Source organism: Oreochromis aureus, linkage group 7, assembly GCF_013358895.1.
Source record: "Oreochromis aureus strain Israel breed Guangdong linkage group 7, ZZ_aureus, whole genome shotgun sequence".
In the NCBI taxonomy this organism is placed as follows: Eukaryota; Metazoa; Chordata; class Actinopteri; order Cichliformes; family Cichlidae; genus Oreochromis; species Oreochromis aureus.
The window spans coordinates 26,128,076-26,147,947 of record NC_052948.1 but is presented as its reverse complement, the minus strand read 5'-3'; the positions used below and the strand labels follow the sequence as shown (position 1 = coordinate 26,147,947).

Below are 19,872 nucleotides of genomic sequence, written 5' to 3'. Positions count from 1 at the left end.
CGCTAAATGACGTCATCACCTAATTTGCATAATTGGTCATGCTAATATAATTGTAACCTATGTTGTTGGAGAGAGAAATAACATCGTGGAAGAGACATAAAGTGAGTAAAAAACGTCCTAAATGCATTTAGAGTTTATTTAGAACTACAAATTAAATTTCTTTTAGCAATTATTGTTTTTTTTAATGTCACAATTCCAACCCTGCTCCTTTACCCGGGCTTGGACCGGCAAAAGTGATCCGAAATAGGCACTCTGGTGGAGTTACTTTGTGTGTGTGTGTTTATAAGTAGTTTTAAACCTTGTGATCTACAAAACAGCATAAGAGTAAAAGAAGAACTGACTGTGTTACAGCACCCGCTGCTTGTTGAGAGTAAAAGCGATACGCGCTTTCACGTCTTTTTTTAGCGACTTTTTAAAGAAAAAAAGTCGCTAGGGGGTCTGAAAACTCGCTAAATATAGCGACAAAGTCGCTAAGTTGGCAACACTGGCCCTCATCAGGCCATTCGTAGAATTTCAAGATAATCAAATCCTGACATAAGTCGTTACTATGCAAAACCTAAATATTGATTTTATGGGTCCACAATGATCTAAATTGAGTACTGACCTCAAGGAGTAGTCTGTAATGTCCACCCCTGATGATTAATGCAGACAGTTTCTGCTTTCTTACGGAGCCCCTCTAATGACATGGTCCAAAAAATAAATAAATTGTAGCCACAAAATACTACTTCGTGGGCACGAAATGGGTATAACGTGCCCACGAAATACTATTTCGAGGGCCCAAAATAGGTATAACGTGCGCACGAAATGCTAATTTGTGGGCACAAAACACTTGACCGATAACCGTGATCCTTCCCAGGCCCTTGCAGTTGGTTGACAATAAAATCTATCCAGGCGTCCAGGTCGTACTTATGTCTGTAAAGCAACTGGGCTCTCAATATCCTGTTTAAATGTCTCTCCGTAATAATGGTTCCTTGCATTGCCAGGCTTTTCAAAATGCATTTGTAGCTCATTCCCAGCCTAAAATACAACTCAATCATACTGTCTCTGTCCATGGTGTATAGGTTTAGCCTACTCTTATGCTTATGTCTCTACGCAGCTGTCCAGGAATTGTATCAATATGATGTGCGCACGTTGTCTATTTCGTTGCCACAAATGCGTAATTCGTTACCACGTTATACCCAATTCGTGCCCACAAATTAGCATTTCGTGCGCACGTTATACCTATTTCGTGCCCTCGAAATAGTATTTCGTGGCCACAAATAAGTATTTTGTGGGCACATTATACTATTTCGAGGGCACGAAGTAGTATTTTGTGGCCACAATTTGTTTATATTTTGGACCATGTCATCAGAGGGGCTCCGTACTTTCTCATCAATGCCAACCCATGATTCAATGCACAGTGGCCCAATGTTAGCCCACTCAGTATCACCCTGTCCCTCCCTCTTATTGTTACATGGAGCAGATGGTGTTTCTGTATGGTTATAGTCTTTTGCAATGAAAAGTAATGACACCCTTTTCATTTTCCTATTCCTTCTGCTGCAGAGCTGTTATGCTTTCTACACTCTGAAGTCCCAGTGTCTAATCTGAGGTCAATACCAATTCCTTCCACGTCAGTTCTACTGATCCTCTGGCTTTTTCAAGCCTGTACGATAGAACCAGGAGCTTTACCTTTACATCTGATCAAGCTACAGGTAGTTTTTCTTTAAGTCTCATAAAAACTGAGCTGAAATCTCCACTCTTCTCAACCTGACCTCCTGCACCCACTATTAACAGAAACCACTTCTAATATACTCAGATCAATTTCTGGTGGAAAGAATCCACGTTAGAATCACTGTCCAGTGAATTTGAAGGGCTACAACCAACTTTAGCATTTTCTAATAATACTATGTTGTTGGATGTTGTGACTGATGTCTCCTAAGTTTGATTGTGTATCGCATTGCTGTTTTTCGCTTATTGCTTATTCCTAGTGGTGTTTATCCAGTTTCTACCAATAAAGGTGGAAGTGTATGCAGGGCCCCAAAGCATAAAACTGGGGCTTCAGCCTCAATTACATTCAGTCTTTTTAAAATAGTTTGAGCTGCTGTTCCAAAACATAAGCAGCTGTAGTTAAGTTTTGATCCAGTCTCTGATTGCTGCTATTTGCTTTTCCCAAGTGAACCTTCTATCAGAATATACATCCCAAAATAAACTTTGATTCACCCTCTTTCTCAAGGTTTATATATACATATTTCCTTCTATTCAGATATAAACCATGATATTTCTGTGAAGGTTCTCAGTCATCCAGGCCATCATAGTCTAAGGAGCTTGGAAAGAAAAGCGTCTGGACTTCTTTAAGTTTTATCAAATCCGGTTCTTTGATATTCTTTTACTGACAGAGAAAACCCCCGACTCAGTGTGGTCAAAAATAATTATTATTTTATTCAAGCATTACTTTCCCGAAAGGGATATGCACAGGCTAAATCCTGAGCAGATCTGAAGCATTACAAGCCAAATGTGCATAACATAATCAGTCATATGTCACACATAGCAACACATAGTTTCGACTAAAACAACTCCTGCGCTGCACTTTGCCTAGTTTCACTTCCTGTACTCTGCAGGCCTGCACAAAGCGTCTTCTGCAGTTTCCTGTCTTACACAGTACTCTGTGACACTAGCCTATTTAAAACAATATAAACAGAAAATAAGCACTAATAATATATATTTATTCAGTAACAGTTTCCTTGAAGATGTTTCACCTCTCATCCGAGAAGCTCCTTCAGATCTAAGAGCAACTGGTGGAGAGTCCCAGATTTTAAACACTATGGGAGTGTCCCCAAGAGTGTTATGGACTCAGGATGTGAGTGGGCGTTAAAGTGTCTGGGAAGGGATCTCAAAACTGGATTATAGATCGCAGACAGTTGGTGTCATAAGCCACCGCCTCTGTGGTCGTTCATAGTGGACATAGATGGCTTCTTTCACTCCTCTTTCAAACCAAAATGTGAACACTGACATCCTCAAAAGAGTGACCATTGTCCTTTAGATGCAGTTGGCCAGCTGAATCTTGTCACGTCGAGGTGGCTCTTCTATGTTGTGCCATGCATTTATGAAGAGCCACTTCATAATTATTAATCTCTGTCTCTCTCTGTCCTGTCTTCCTTCCCTCACCCCAACTAGTCATGGGAGATGGACACCCCTCCCTGAACCTCGTTCTGCTGGAGGTTTCTTCCTGTTAAAAACTTTTTTCCTTCCTGCTGTCACCAAAGCATCTGCTCATAGGGGAGTCATATGATCATTGGGGTTTTCTCTGTTTTAGAATAGAATAGAATAGAATGCCTTTATTGTCACTATACAGTTGTACAATGAGATACAGAGCATCTCCTACTCAGTGCAAACATGCTTGGGGGGGGGGGGCACAGTTCTGCAGCACTATATACATATGGACAGTATTAACAGAGGGAAAAATATATATATAAAATGTACAAATATACAAGCCGGTTTTTAAAAAAAAAAGTAATATGTAATAAATAGTGTTGTGTATATACAGTTGGGTTATTGCACATAGAATTGGTATTGCACAGTGGTGGTCCATAGAGGAAGTGGGAAGAAAAAAAAAAACTGGGGGCTGTGTTATTGGTGCATGTGTGAGTTCAGGGTGGTTATGGCTTTGGGGAAGAAACTGTTTTTGAGTCTGTGGGTTTTTGTGCTGATGCACCTGTAGCGCTTCCCTGAGGGAAGCAGGCTGAACATGTTGAAACCAGGGTGAGAACTGTCCTTGATAATGTTTGCTGCTCTGCTGAGGCAGAGCAGCAAACTGTAGGTTACTGTAGGTTATTTACAGTACAATATAAAGCACCTTGAGGCAACTGCTGTTTATTTTTGGTGCTATATAAATAAAATTGAATAGAATTTAACTGACAATTGAATAGAACATCTCAATGTCTACCTGGATGAACTGGAGCAGGTGGCTGCAGTGAGGGAAGTCTGGGCTTCTCTGCTTAGACTACTACCCTATGTGACCCAAACCCACATAACTGTCAAAAAATGGACCTTACCTGAATTAAAAAATCATTTGGGCTCAGTTCACTAATCTTGAGATGAAATATCCTCATGAACTGTCCAGTTCAAGAGGATAGTTTTCTTAGCGATGCATGAGGCAGTAAGGACTATATGTGATGTATTTGGTTCCGTACCTAGTTTGCTTTCATCACCTAAGATGCACAGCATGGGCGAAGTTGGAATAAAAAAGCTACTGTTGGTATTCAACAGCAAAATCTTATTCGTCAGTTTCTACTTAAAAATCATTATGGACAGTTTTCTAATTTTAGATTTAAAACTAGTGAACGACGTTGCCTGTTTGAGATGTGTTTGCAGTAATGCAGTTTCCTGAAAATTCTTTATGGGATTTTGACAGATCTGCGATCTTTGTTATATACTTGTATTCTGAGGGGATAGTTTATGTTATTCATATCTGGGAAATATATATAACTGCATGTTATACATCAGATCTTTCTGTATTCTCTCCATAAATGTTATGGATATGTGCAGATCCATAAACCTGTACGGATTCTCTTTATCACGTAAGTATAAACTACACATATAAATAGTCAGCTTTGTACGCATTTATATGACATATGCCCCACTTCAATACCAGCTGCAAGTACTCTTCGTGATGGAGAATAAAGATCTACTCATGCATTGATCTTTCTAAGCCATATGGAAACATGAACCACAGAGACACTCTCACCCAGCATCCCCAGTCTTAACTACAAGCCCTTGATAAAGGTCTGGTCTGTGTTTGATAAACAAGTGCAAGTGTAGTTCGTTCATTTACATATTTGCTGTTGTACGTTGTTGTAAGATGACAATAACAGCCTATGCATTTTATTGTAACCAGTCCTGTCTGGTAGGTAAATTAACACAAGGAAGTAGGTAGGCAAACTCTTCACACTGATCTAAAATACTTTGTTTCATAAATATACATGCACAGTTTTCCACCTTCCTCCCACAGGCCAAAGACTGTGTGACTCGTGACTCCAAAGACTCGGTGGATTAGCTGATGACTAATTTAGCCGTAGGTGTCGCTCTGTGGTGGGCTGCTGGGCTATCCAGAGTGCACCCCGCCTTTCTGTTACATCCTTCATGTGCTGTCTGTTATTACATACAATAAATATTAGATAAATGTTGCACAGCAGAAATAACTCAGTGGTAACTGTTCGGCAGCTATTCTTTGAACAAACACAAACATTGTAACAATTGGGCGTAAAAATGATGAAGCATGCAGAGGTGGTAGAGAGGGGGTGGTGGAGGCTAGGTAGAGCGGGAGAGAGAGGGTAGCTGTGGAGTATGTGACGTCTCACGCAGGCTGCCGATCGTTTCTGATGCTGTGGATTTGACGGCCTTTCATTCAAACATTCGTTGAGATCCTAATCATAATCTGTGTGTGGTCTCTGCTCTGATCCGTGATGTTTTGATCCCTGCTGTGGATCACAGACAGGAGCAGCTTGGTTTCCTGCTCTGCGTCTACATCGTGGTGTCAGCCCTCCGCCCTCCTACAGCCGAGAGGCAGCTGAGCGCTCCATCGGGCCGCGGGGAAACCACTCTGTCTCCGGTACTCAGGGATGAGGCGGGCCCGTGGATGTGGTGGGTATTACGGCATGTCGACAAGGGTTAATATTCCGCTGTGCTGTAACAAAAAAGACAGCGTTAGCCAGCCTCTTTATTAAGAGGCGCGTAATGACAGACTGGGGTAGCGCGTACAATGATGTGTAAATACATAATGTCACTGATCTGTTGTTTCTAGCTTGAGATAAGCAGCACTATTATCGAGCCTTCGAATATTTATAAAGCAATATATGTTCAACGTTCAGTATGAAAGATATGTCACTGCATGTCATAGGCCTTTAAAAGAAACTATGAATCTATTCCAACACTAATAAGTACTCCAGAACTATTAATGCTTTCAAATGAGTGCACGAAACAGAAGATGTCCAGCATGCAAATAGGGCCATACAAATTTAAAGAGGATTCACAGTGGTTTATGCTTTTAAATCGACTGACTCAAGTTTAACTGACTTTTTGTTATGATGATTGAGCACTCCTTTTATCTCTTATTACTGTAGTTCCAATATATTATTAAAACAACAACAACAACAACAACAACAAAACCAAAATTTTGTCTGGATCATACCTTTGCTGTCTATATTGCAATAATATGAAAGATATTGACCATTTTTGACCGGAGAAATTTCTGTCAGAAATGCAAAGAACGTTAGAAAGCTACCAGTAAGGGCAAGTGTCTGATCTGTGAGAAAGAAAGAAGACTTGAGCAGGCTGTCCATGTGTATTAACAGCAATGTAAGTTGGCTATGTTTGATAACTTATTTTTGTTTTTTACTTTTAATTTGTTATTGTGTCTGAGAGAAAAATGACATCTGCCATCAAACAACTGCTGCTTTCATTTTCTTTACATACCTGAATATATTTTTCATGGTTTCAATATGACATTATTTTGTTGGAATCTATTTTGTGAAATTCAGAAACATCTGCCTTCAACTTAAAGTCTTCAGCAATTGGCTACTTTAGCAAGCATTAAGGCAGTCACATTTCAACAAATTTGAGACTTTACCAACCGTAAGTCTTAAGATCTCTTTGTCTCTTGTCTTCTGTCTGTTGTGTTTCCTTGTGTGGCAGACAGCACTGTGGGATCCTAATAAACCAGTCTGATCATCATGCAGTGTTCTTGGAAGTCCATGGTGTTGTTAGCATTAGCATCCATAGCCATCCAGTACACAGCCATCCGCACCTTCTCCACCAACCCCTTAAGCTTTCTGTGCTCTGTGGGCCTGGCACCTTCAGGTTTGACTGTCAACTGCAGCCCCAAAGAGTTGATGCAGGTGGGCCAGGAGACACCCGTGGACTTGGATCATAGCTGTGATAGAAGCCCCTCCAATGCTAATTCCTCCCCTTCTCTCTCCAATCCTTCCTATAATGTCACCAAGAGAACCCACATCCTCATTCTGGCCACGACACGGAGCGGATCCTCATTTGTGGGTCAGCTGTTTAACCAGCATCCAGAGGTTAGAATATATATAGTTTCTGTGACCTGTCGGATTATGATGAAAAATCATGAAGTCATGCCTTTTCTGATGCTTTTGAGTCAGTGGTTTCAAAATGCATAAAGAGTCTTTAATTTAACAATCAAGACTAGAATGTGTTTGATTTCATTCACAGAATTTCTTTGGCTACATTTTTAATAGATCTTAATAAAAAAAAATAGCATCTACAATAACTTCAAGTTTACAAATAGAACAATTAAATAAGATAAACTTACAAATCTACACACAAAAACTAATTTTTAACACATTTAAAATTATTTCTAAATGAGTTTTTAAAAGTTACATGATCAGTATTTTTCAAAATGAACTCTATGTAATTAAAACATTTATTGCAGTAAAGCATTTTTTCATTACCTGTTGCAGCTGATAATGTGAAAAGAGAGCCAAAATCTCAAGCATGGTCAGAAGTTGAAAAAGCACACCAAACTTTGTTAAGTTTTCTAAATAGACCACAGCAATTAATTCATTAAACATATATAAATACAAAGTGAAATCAACATCAAAGGAAATACAATTTACAAACTCAAAAGCTATTAAAAACGTCCATATTACAAAAACCACTGACTTTGTTTCTGTATTTTGTTTTTAAAGAACCACTAAAATCTAAAAGAAAATTCTTGTGTGTAGTTTTTTGTGTTTGGAGTGCGCTTTAATGGCCATATGCTGTTTTTCATAACAGGTCTTCTACCTGTTTGAGCCTCTGTACCATGTCCAGTTGGCACTGCTTCCTCGGTTGGCACAGAGCCGAAACCTGGCTGAGAGGAGGGTCATGCTGGGAGCAGCTCGAGACCTGTTAAGGTCTCTGTACCACTGTAACCTCCACAGCCTGGAAAGTTACATACAACCCCGTCCTGCTAGACACTCCACTGACAAGCTGTTTAGACGAGGAGCAAGTAAGAGACACGAGTCTGCTACTTTTGCCTCTGTTTTTGCAATCCAGTTCCTGTCTGTCACAGTTTTTGTATGTCCTGTCTTAGGCCGTTCTCTGTGCTCCCCACCTGTATGCGAGGCTCCACTGGGCTCGAAGGAGCAGGTCCTGGTGCTAGCTGATGAGGGGGAATGTGTGAGAAAGTGTGGGCCACTAAATGTGTCGGTGGCTGCTGAAGTCTGCAGAGCAAAGCGGCATGCAGCCATCAAGACTGTTCGGATTCCCCAAGTCAGTGACCTCAGGGCGCTCATTGAGGATCCAAGACTCAACCTGAAGGTAGAGAAATCATTTCATTGAAAGCATTATACTTAATTCATTCATGCAGTTTGTATTCTTTCAGATCAGAGGCTTAAGGACATGAGTAAGATTAAATGATGATTATGACTAGCCACTTAATTTAGACTTGATGACAGAACACAGAGACTCGACCTCTTGACATAACATAAATTCATAACTTGAAAAATATCAGTATTGTGCCTAGTTTTACCATTATGATCAATTAAAACACAGTTTGCCTTGTCATATCCAGCATATGGCCATTTTTCTGCCTGTAGCTGAGAAAAGACATGCTAATGATTTTTTATATGCTAGTTCCTGTCTTTAATTGTTACGGGTCAGATTTACTAAAGGTTTGCATCAGTGAAGAAAAATGTCTTTTGGCTTTAAAACATGATGTAAAAACAGCTACTGCTGGGATTGATAAAAGGCACTCAGTGACAGGTTTGCAACTGGAAGGCATGGACAAATATTTCTGTGGTTAGCCTTAGGGTACATACTAAAACTTGGGGTGGAGAGTATTTGTTTGAGTCACACAAACGCGATGGTTTAGCAGCAGGCAATTTACTGCAAACTGAACCATATTTAATACTGGAAGAAAGCGTGTCTTACTTTGCACCTGATTTGGCTGTCATAGTCGTGTGATACCTAACAGCATTCATTTATGTGGAACCACAGGAATAAATGTTATAAGAACACATGCATACGTGGCAGAGGTTGATTCCTCAAAGCTGTGATCGTGGTACATATTTCTGGTCTTCATTGCAATTTTATTGTAACAGAGAATTGAGGTTGAGATGGTTTGGATATGTGCACAAAAGGCAAAATATTGTAAGTGGGAAGTTGCTGTGCAGGAAGAAGAGAGGAAGACCTCAGACGAGATCTGTGGATGTAGTGATGGAGGGCATGCAGAGGCTTGGTGTGATGCAGAAGATTGTTAGAGAGATGAGATGGAGGCAGATGATCTGCTGTGGTGACCTCTAAAGGGAATAGCTAAAAAAAAAACGAAGACCAAAGCTTAATGTGAAGTGTCGGAAAACATAAAAATTCTTGTTCAGCTGTTTCTCACTGAGACGAGCACAATGAACCTCTTGACCGTGTTTGTAGTGTTGGTTCTCTTTGCAGTGTTTTTATGCAGATATATGACAAATAATATGGCTTGTTGTGTGGTTAATTCAACAGTACTAACAGACTGTCCAAGACATCTGCGCTCCTGTTTTGGTGAGTGAAATAAGAGCGGGGTGGTTTGCATTTTTGTTAATGAAATCAAATCAATACTGTAGTAACATTTCAAATATTGAGTTTAATGTAGTGTTAAAATGAAAGAAATTTTATATTAACATACAAGGGCAATCCCAAAAGTAAGGTGTCCTATTTTTTTAAGAAATACAAACAACCATTTATTTTCTCAAATATTTACATCATTTTAAAGGTTGGAGAATTATTTAATTTTCTACATATTTGCCATTTTGGTCAATGTCTGTGAAGGTTCTCGGTCATCCGGGTCATCGTAGTCTAAGGAGCTTGGAAAGAAAAGCATCTGGACTTCTTTAACTTTTCTTTTTGTAGACGCTGTGGCAGTTTTAGAATGCCCATGTCATACCAGCTCACCGCCACGTCCTTCAGGAAGCATTGAACCTCATCTTTCACCTCTTCATCAGAGCAGAATCACCGACTGGCTGTAAACTCTCTACACCACTTGCAAATATTTTTGACATCCATGCATGACTGTCCATACACTTCCATCAATTGGCGATGAATTTCAACCAGTTTAACAGCTTTTGCGTTCAGAAATCGAATAACTGCGCGAACTTCGCACTTGGCGGTAGCGTTCAACGGGAGCTCCATTTTCAAGGGCTGCCAAGCCATGATTGAGCATCCCAGCGAAGCCGCGCATGCTTGTTTGGGAGTGGAGGAAGCACCAATCACAACAGTGTGGCCCACAGCCGTACGAACAGTTTCTCTCCGCGCCCACTGCTTTACAGACCTTACTTTTGGGATTGTCCTCATATAAATAATGGAAAACACTGTAATATTGAAATAATGACAATCCAAGGTTCTCCACAACTACATTTTCACCAGTTAATAACAGACTTTAGTAGTGATTGGATAACTAGACCCATTCAACAAAGACAGATGTGGTCAGCAGCTGAATATTTATTTGTAACTGGTTATTGTATTGACAGATTGTGAGATGGCACTTAACAGCTCTTCACTAACTGAGGACACGGTAGACTGAATGATGGACGGTTAGATGAACAGTCAATGCTGCTCTAAATTGGAATTGATTAAACATGTGGTGTCAGCAACTGCAGTCCCTCAGAATTACCCTAAACATGTGTAGAGACACGTGGTCTTAATGTACCCCATTAAACCTCACAGGGCAATAGAAACGTTTTGCCAGTAGCCTTAGTTTGACCTTAATTTATGTAAAGTTAAAACACACTTTTTATTCAAGTTACCACTGTGGATGGTGGCCTCAGTTTGTTATTTTGTCTTTTTTGTGTCGAAATAAATCATGGATGTCAGAGCTACGACAAATGTATGACTTTCCAACTGTCATTACCTCGTCTGTAGAATTAATGAATACTCTTGTCAATGGTGCTCTCACCTTTGTGCATAAAGAGAAAATGTCTGGCACTTGCACACATTATTGTCACAGATATTTCTCTGTATTTAGTTCATCCACAAACAAGATAAACGTCTGCTACTGGTGTGGATAAATATCACCTATTCTTTTAGATAATGAGACACACACCCTGTAATGCTGTTCACCACCTCTAGCCCACCAGTAACTGGACTGGCATTCACAGCATTCACTTCTCAATCGTCAGTCCACAGAATATTTTCCCAGTAGTCTTGGGGATCATCAGGATGTTTTTTGGCAAACATGAGCTGAGCCTTTGTGTTCTTTTTGGTCAGCAGTAGTTTTCTGCTTGGATTTCTCCCATGGACGCCGTTTTCCCCCAGTCTTTTTCTTACTGTTAAATCATGAATCCTGACCTTAAGACAAGTGAGGCCTGCATTTTTTCAGATATTGTTCTGGGTTGTTTTGTGACATCCTGAATGAGCCATCAATGTGCTATTTTTGTCATTTTTGTAGGAAGGCTGCTCCTGGGAAGGTTCACCAGTGTTACAAGTTTTCTCCATGTGTGGATAATGCTCTCTCCGTGGTTACGAGAAATGGTTTTGTAAACCTTCCCAGACTTATACATGTCAATGATTTTATTTCCCAGCTGTTTCTTTAGATCGTGGCATGATTTGTTACTTTTTGACATCTGTTATCCCACTTTACTTTGTTGGACAGGTTCTATTTAAGTGATTTCTTGATTCATCAGGTCTAGCAGTAATCAGGCCTGGGTGTGACTAGAGAAATTGAACTCAGCCTTTTTAAATAATACTTTTTTATGACAATGGACAAACTAGCAAAACCAAATTGCACTATAGGGATGCTTCAGATACCTAATTATTGTTACTTTGTGCTACTGGAGGTCTGTAAGTAGTTGTGAAGAGGGTGGGGGAATACTTCTCGGTAGCACATATGGATCTAGATGGTCCTATAAGTTATAAGAAAAACAGAAAGAATAAAGAAATTTAGAGAAAGTCCAAAAAGTCATGCCTAAAGGCTTCAAGGATTCAAAAAGGGGTTTCAAATAGAGAACATGGTGAATTAAATAGAGGTCAATCAGAAATAAATTAAAATGGGTAATAAAATGAACTTCATATGTAGGCCTGTGAACTAAATTAGGGTTGAATCCTTGAACAGAGGCAACTGGACTTCTTTAGTTTCCTGAAGACATTTTATCTATCATCCGAGAGGCTTTCTCAGTTCTAAAACAACTGATGGAGAGTCCTGGGTATTTAACCCATATTTGATTATATTTTAATTATATAGACACCAAATCTCAACAACAGCTTCTTTAAGGTGCTTTATATTGTAAGGTTAGGATCCTAGAATAATACAGTGAAAACCCCAACAATCAGATGACCCCCTGTGAGCAAGCGCTTTGGCATCAGTTGGAAGGAAAAAAAATCCCCTTTGACAGGAAGAAACCTCCAGCAGAACCAGGCTCAGGGTGGGGCGACCATCTGCCACCACTGGTTGTGGGTGAGGAGGCCCCCAGCAGCCTAGAGCTATATGCAGCATAGCATCTCATGATGCAGCCTTAATTTAAATGCGTTATCATAACGGAACGTTTTAAGCTTAATCTTAAAAGTAGAGATAGTATCTGCCTGCTGAATCTAAACTGTGAGCTGGTTCCACAGAAGAGTTGCCTGGAAGCTGATGGGTCTGCCTCCCTCTCTGCTTTCAAATAAGCTAGGAACCACAAGTAAGCTACGAGTCTGAGAGCAGGGCACTCTGTTGGGGTGATATGGTACTTTTTTTTAAGACGTTTTTAAGATAAGACTCTGTATTTACATGAACAAATTGGAGTCCATTAGATAGATATGATCAAACCACTATGGTGCAGTACCCTTAATATCAACAGCATGCTCAAATCGTTGTAATAAAATCTTATGGTCAACAGTGATGAACGCTGGCAAGAGGTCTAGCAGGACAAGCACAGAGATGAGTCCACTGTCAGAGGCCATAAGAAGAGCATTTGTAAGCTTCACTAAAGCTGTTTCTGTGCTGTGATGAGCTCTGAAACCTGACTGAGACTCTTCAAATGAACTATTTCTCTGCAGAAGATCAGATTTACAGCTACTCTTACAAGAATCTTTTGAGATAAAAGGAAGGTTGCAGATTGGCCTTATCAGGGTCCCTCAGTCCTCCCTGGCAGACGTTGTCAGGGTTTGTTTTTCTCTCTCTCTCTCTGCTTCAGTTTCTATCTCTCCTCTCTTCTATCTGTTATTGTGTGTTGTTGTCTGTCCTATGGGGTGGTACTGATTTTGGGTTCCTACACTTGGCACTACACACCTGGGATAATCAACCACCTCTTGCATAGGATCTAGTCAGCAGCCATTACTTAAGGTTGTGTCCGCCTGTTATTCATTGCTGTATGGTTGAACTACCTTGTTAGTTAAGCCATGTCTCCTTGCTTCTATTTTATGCGTGTGTTTTTGCCTAAAAGGATCTGACCTTGTCTCCTTCCTCTGCACAGCCTGCCCGTTTTGAGTGTTGTACTGGAGAGAGAATTCAATGTTTTAAATACCTGTTTCTCCTTGGACCCCTGTAGCTGCTTTCCCTTGCACTGTTGTATATGGCACATTTTGGTAAAACACTGTAAATAATGGGCACTAAACTTTAATTCTTCCGAATCCAGCATTTGAATCCAGCATTCATGACGGAACTATAATTAGCTAACACAGCTGGGTCAAGTGATGACTTTTTAAGTACTGTATAAGTACTGTCAGCATAAAGACTTGTGGTAATCAGCCAATTGAAATATAGATGGCCTCCTTTACACCTCTGACTGTCTTTGTGGTCCAAAATGTGAACACTGGCATTCTGGAAAGAGTTTCCTTTGTATTAAGTGCTGTTCTACTGCTCAGTCTGGTCCTGTTGAGGTGGAACTCCTATGTTGTACGATGCATTTGTGGAGTAGCCCTAGAGTTTCTGCTCTATAAAAGGTCCAAGCTCTCCTAACTCCAGACTAGCAAACTGCCAAAACTTCTTTTACAGAGGTGATCACCATTTTGCTCTTGAATCCCATGGTAGCTGTAAGGATGTACTTATTATTATTATCATTACTCATTTAATTACCGTATGTTTTCTTTGGGGGGGAGGGGTAATTTTTGTTCAGCAATTAATAATACGTTATAATATGTATGGTATAATATGTTATATGGTATATACATATTGGTATATACATAGTATATATGCTATAATGTGTATGTATTCACCTGAAGTTGTATTTAAATCATTGTAGAAACTAGTGAGGACTGGATGGTGGTTTGATTTTTTTCTTTTTGTTTAACTGACAATTTGACTTACAATTAAAAGAGGCTGTACTGTTTTGGTTTGGGTTTTTTTTACCATGACTGCAGGGAGCTAGCTTGCTTATGATTACCTTAAACCAGTCTGTGAATCCTGCTTTTAAGGTGTGATTTAAAAAGTGAGTGAGTTTATTTACATTCTGATAAGTAATCTCATAACGAATTAAAAGCAAGGTTGCTGTTTTCAACCTCTACAAAAATGCTAAAGTCACCTAATATAATTATATACCTGAATTGAACACTAAATCTAAAAGTCAAAGCTGAAATTCATTTCAACTGATGCATTCCTCTTGCTTGTTTGGGGTTTTTTGACAAATCAAATCAGTTGATCAGTTATCAAACCATTTAATAAGAAACTCATAAAAAGGACACTACTGTTTATTAATCTACATTTAATCTTTTCATTCTTTGTTACTGCAACGAAGAATAAAATGATTAAGTGCAAATAAATTTACACCTTTTTCCAGGTTCACGAGCTGCGCTATCCAAAAAGGGATCAGTGCTGTGTTTCTTGTTATTATCTGTGCTTCCCACTTCATTTGCTGGACACCACCTAGCTACCCAGTGGGTGAAGGATGACCATGGCATGATATGTATAGCCATTATGTGGTAGTTTAGGGGAATTTAGAAAAAATCTGTAAATATCACAAGTGGCATCTCAAGCCCAAAACTTGAGGAACGGTTTACTACACTGCTTTACATGCTTAAAAATGTTAGTTCCTGTCCCACCACATGGTGTTAGCACTAACATATATTGCAAAATTTTGTGGATTACCTGCATGATTTGTGCAGACCATGGTGTTCAGGATTATAGGTTTTTGCATTTATATGGTTCATTCCTACTGAATATGTTTATCCTTCTTAGGTTGTCCAGCTTGTTCGAGATCCACGTGGCATCCTGGCATCTCGTATTGAGACCTTTCGGGATACTTACCGGCTGTGGCGTCTGTGGAGGGCAACTGGACGTCGACCCCACAACCTGGACCTAGGACAAATCAACACAGTGTGTGAGGATTTCCTTCGCTCTGTGTCTGTAGGCCTGGCAAGACCCACCTGGCTCAAAGGGAGGTACATGTTGCTGAGGTGAGAAGAGGATAATCATTTATATGAAGGGCCAGCTGCAACCCATTCCCCTAAACCAGGGGTGGGGAACTCCTGGCCAAATTACCTCCTCATCATGTCTCGAAGTCCTCCAGAGGCCTAGTAATGATGTAATCATTTGATTCTGGTGTGTTGACCCAGGGTGAGATCCTTCTTCTACCAAGAAGTTCTCTTCTTGGTAGAAGAAGGATCTCACCCTGGAGAGGAGTCTGTTTAAATTGGTTGGTTTCCTGGCACAGACTAGGCTTTTAAGCATAGTTCATAAATTTTCAATAGGGTTGAGAGCTTTGGGAAGCTACTCCAGAAGCTTGACGTTAGCCTGCTATATCCATTCCAAAACCAGTCTTGAAGCGTTTGGGATCACTGTTGTGTTGAAATACTCAGATGTTTCCAAGTTTCAGCTACATTTCAGAATGTGTACATAGATAACAGTGATGATAACACCAAGACTTAACTTGTGGATTTACATTACTAGCTAATGTGCATGTGGATGAGCAGATTGCATTTGTGTTTGGGTGCAATTATAAGAATTTCCATTTTGTTTTTTTAGGTTTTACTGAAATTAGGTAAACAGTGCTAGAGAGATCTGTAGACCTAGACCAGGGGTGGGGCAACTCCAGGCCTCGAGTGCTGGTGTCCTGCAGGTTTTAGATCTCACCCTGGGTCAACACACCTGAATCACATGATTAGTTCATTACCAGGCCTCTGGAGAACTTCAAGACATTTTAGCCATTTAAATCAGCTGTGTTGGATCAAGGACACATCTAAAACCTGCAGGACACCGGCCCTCGAGGCCTGGAGTTGCCCCAACCCTGCTCTAGGCTGACGAGGCAGGGAAGCCAAATCTAAGGACAAAGAGCAAGTGGGCAAGTCTAAATGTCTGGCAAATGAAGAGAAACTCTAGAGCACAACAACACTTTGAAATACTGCACTGACAATGAAATAGAGAGGAGCCCCCAACCCCGACTTCATAATTCAGGGTGAAAAGAAAAAATAATTGTCGAATCAACATATGTGAATTCATTCATTGGTGAAAGCTCTTGAATAAGGGAGCAACCAAAAGTAGCTTTTAGTATACCACAAATGTTAACAGTTCAGGTCTTCAATTGAGGCCTCAGGGCCACTGCAATGACACTACTCATAACAGCTCAAAACTACATTTACTATTTTCTGTCCAGATTCAGGTCTTATTTGGTTATTGCCTTCTTTTTAGTCAGAATGTCGTTATATTTGTTTTTGACAAACAACTTCACATGGACACGCTAATGCTTAGTTTTGTTATTTACTGTGTGGGATAAATAAAAAAAATAAAATACTCAATGTTACTTCCTTCCTTGATCAGGTATGAAGACTTGGCCAGGTTTCCTCTTCAAAAGACCAAGGAGCTCTATAGCTTCCTTGGTTTGGTTCTAGACCACAATGTGGTAGACTGGATCATCAACAACACTCGGGGCAGCAGTGGTCTGTCATCCTGGCAGAAATTCACCACAGTTCGGGATTCTGCAGCGAATGCTGAGAACTGGAGGGTTAAACTATCCTTTGACATGGTGGTTTACACGCAGACTGTCTGTCAACCACTTCTGGGGCTCCTTGGATACAAGACCATCTTCCATCCCAGGGAACTGAGAAATCTTTCACACTCTTTGGTGGAGGACCGGACGTTCCTCCCTTTTTTTTAAATGAATGACAAATATAGTTAACTGAGGTTTAGAAAACCAGCAAGACTGGACAGAACTGTTGTAAGGGAGAGACTGTGTAGTCACAGCTGTGATCACTCTTGTCTGTGGTGGTGGGACAGTTATCTCTAGATCTATTCACAACTAAAAGTTCAATAAAACAATCAGAAATGCTCTCCCTTATATTAGTGTTTTTTAGTTACCTGGAGAGTCCTGGCAATCTCTTATTGTTGACTGCCTAATTTATTAATTTGTTATCTGACTGATTTTCTTTATTATTTTTAATTTAACTGCTGAGCCATTACCTACCTCAGTTACAGCTACCACATCAAAACCCCCAAAATACTGTTTGGAATATATTGGCTTCATTGGGGCAAAAATAATACAGCTAGATAATTTAACCCACAAATGTGTAGCCTGTTTGTACCTGGTTACTTAGACTTACTGTGTTTTGCCCTTTATCAAATTTTTTACAGTCACATGCTCATGATTAGTGCAGTGTGATGGTGAACAGATGGGACTTCTTTATCATGTGGGAATTTTTATTTGTTTTGTTTACCTGTTTAGAGCTTTGATTTATTTTGGCAGTGGCGGGACTTCTATTTTTGAGCCTTGGTCACATCAGCTGAAGGTTCTGGCATGCACACTAAATTTATTTGTCAATTGCTATTTTTAGACAAAAACATTTAAAAAGTTTTGAACAATGCCAAAGAAAAATAGCTCAAGAAATACTACGGATCCACTGCTCAAGAGTTAGTGTAGCAGGATCTATTGGGCAAAACTGATTTTACTATTCTTTATAGTTTCATCAGTGTTTACCTGTTTAGAGCCTTGCTCTGCAGCTACAAATGTTTGCTAGCTTTTAAGAAGGCCTTAGTTGCTAATGGACTGAAGTGTGCATTTGAGGGTTAAGGGGTCAGTCTTTTAAACCAGTCTTGTTAATAATGTCCATGCTATTATAAATGTATATTCTTAGTTTGATCGGTTTATACAGAGCAGCATTTTTACCATGCAGATTTTGAAGGACAGTGCTGCAACACACATCAACTTTTTTCCCTTGTTATTAAAATTCTCAAAACATGATGGATTTTTGATCTTGAAATGTCAAAATATTCTCACTCGTTAATAATGTCGGTCTTCTCACTAGATAACAAGTTATCGTACAACAGTTTGTATATACAACAAAAGCTTGAATGTGCCACACGAGCTTGCAAGATTGTCACATGTCCCACATTCACTACACACTAGACACAGATTCTACATTTAATTTCCAATCAATTGTTAAAATTAACTTGAATTAATGTAAGAAGTCATTGTTTGTGCAGCTACATACTATTTTAATAGTTTTTAAGTTTTAAATTAAACATGTTTGGATTTTCTGGAATAAGACGCCTCATTCTTGTTTCAACAACATGACAGCCTCTTAAAAGTAATCCAGTACAAGTTCAGATGACTCTTGTAACATATTTCTGATTTGTTTCCACAAGATTATTTTTCTGGAATTCAAATCTGCTTGTAATTTTACAATAATAGTACATATTGCAAGAGGTGGATATGGCAGATTAGGTACAACATTAAACCAAAGATGGCTAATGTCCTTATTTTTAGAGCATTACCTGTCTTCACATTCTTATAGATCCTTTAAATGAAAAGTTTACACTGCTGTACCCAAATCTGGAAATAAAACTTGAGTCAAATCAAAGCATGTAAATATGTTATCAGTTCTTCTAACCGATGGGTTCTCATTAGATATTGCTTGTGTTTAAAATAAAATGCTACAATTTCCAACAACTGATGTAAAAATTTATGTAAAAAAACAAAAAGTTTTGTTAGCCCCGCGTCAGGCTGGCAACCTGTCCAGGGTGTACCCCGCCTCTCGCCCTGTGGTAGCTGGGATAGGCTCCAGCCCCTGACAACCCTGACAAGGATAAGGGGAAGAGAATACAGGTTTGTTTTAATGTGGACATGAAACGATACATGTATAAAGGCTACAGTCAAGATTAAATTTATCTATGAAGCTGGATTCAAGAAATAAATGTTCAGGTTAGAGCCAATCTTGTACCGGTATGAACATCACTGGGTTGGTTGGTTGGTTGCTGATAGACTTTGATTAGTTTGTTAGCTAACTGACAGAACTGGTAACTCGGTAGAAAACAAGGACACTAAAACTAGAAAGCAGTCTAAGGGAGACACTTTTGTACTCCTCCTGGTTGCAACAATGAGCAATGAGAAACCAAGGATATACTGTGCAGTTTCACTCTATCTCTTTAGCAGTAAGTGGTTCTTGGTTGTTGGCTAGCTGAACTAAATCCACCTGTTAGCTGTTTTGATAAACATGGACATGTCTAAAAGGGCCCATAGTTTCTATAACAGTGCACTTAGAAAAAACCTGTCAGGTGATTTTGTTTTGTGTTTTGATGAGCTAATAATCAGCTCTCTTTTTCTCATTTTTGTTCTAAGCAGGCCTGCAAAAGAGTGGATAACAGCGCTGAAAATTCTCGGTGACCTTCTCCAGATTACAATAGGCAGAGGAGAAGGCTAACTCTCTGTCTAAAAGGATTGCCGCGAGCCAATCCAGTCCAAATGTCACGGTTCTGGGTCTGTTGGACCCAGTATTTTGAGTTTATTATGCTTTGGTTTATATTTTGAATGATGGATTATTCTTTGTTTCTCTGGTACTTTGTGTTTCAGTTATCTTGGTGTTTTGGATTGTTTTTCTCATTCTCTTGTATTGCTGATTGTGGTGGTGGTCATGATGATTATTTGGTTCATGTTTCTGTTTATTTGTGATTAGGATTTGTGTTCTCATGTTTTGTGTGGGTTTAGTGCTAGGTGTCATTTTCTGTCTGTCTCTCAG

At 39.6% G+C, this 19,872-nt stretch overlaps 1 protein-coding gene across 3 annotated transcripts; it reads left to right on the top strand.

The window, feature by feature from the left end:
- Positions 1 to 49: 49 nt before the first annotated feature.
- Positions 50 to 18,642, top strand: LOC116331012 (carbohydrate sulfotransferase 1-like). Of its 3 annotated transcripts, XM_039615672.1 has the most exons (9): positions 50 to 101; positions 1,543 to 1,691; positions 5,470 to 5,619; positions 6,670 to 6,872; positions 6,978 to 7,055; positions 7,774 to 7,987; positions 8,072 to 8,298; positions 15,104 to 15,321; positions 16,682 to 18,642. In XM_039615672.1, the coding sequence occupies exons 4-9, from the start codon at positions 6,708 to 6,710 to the stop codon at positions 17,016 to 17,018; spliced, it is 1,239 nt and encodes a 412-aa protein (XP_039471606.1). In that variant the 5' UTR covers positions 50 to 101; positions 1,543 to 1,691; positions 5,470 to 5,619; positions 6,670 to 6,707; the 3' UTR covers positions 17,019 to 18,642. The 3 variants fall into 3 exon arrangements, with proteins under 3 accessions (XP_039471606.1, XP_031609385.1, XP_039471605.1); XM_031753525.2 differs by having other exon boundaries at positions 6,670 to 7,055; XM_039615671.1 differs by lacking the exons at positions 1,543 to 1,691; positions 5,470 to 5,619 and having other exon boundaries at positions 52 to 101; positions 6,670 to 7,055.
- The last annotated feature ends 1,230 nt before the right edge of the window (positions 18,643 to 19,872 follow it).

Excerpts from the sequence above, each read along its gene's own strand:
- LOC116331012 (XM_031753525.2), top strand. The coding sequence starts at position 6,708 with ATGCAGTGTTCTTGGAAGTCCATGGTGTTGTTAGCATTAGCATCCATA. Across the intron at positions 7,988-8,071 it reads GCTGTTTAGACGAGGAGCAA|GCCGTTCTCTGTGCTCCCCA; the intron begins GTAAGAGACACG and ends GTCCTGTCTTAG. Across the intron at positions 8,299-15,103 it reads ATCCAAGACTCAACCTGAAG|GTTGTCCAGCTTGTTCGAGA; the intron begins GTAGAGAAATCA and ends TATCCTTCTTAG.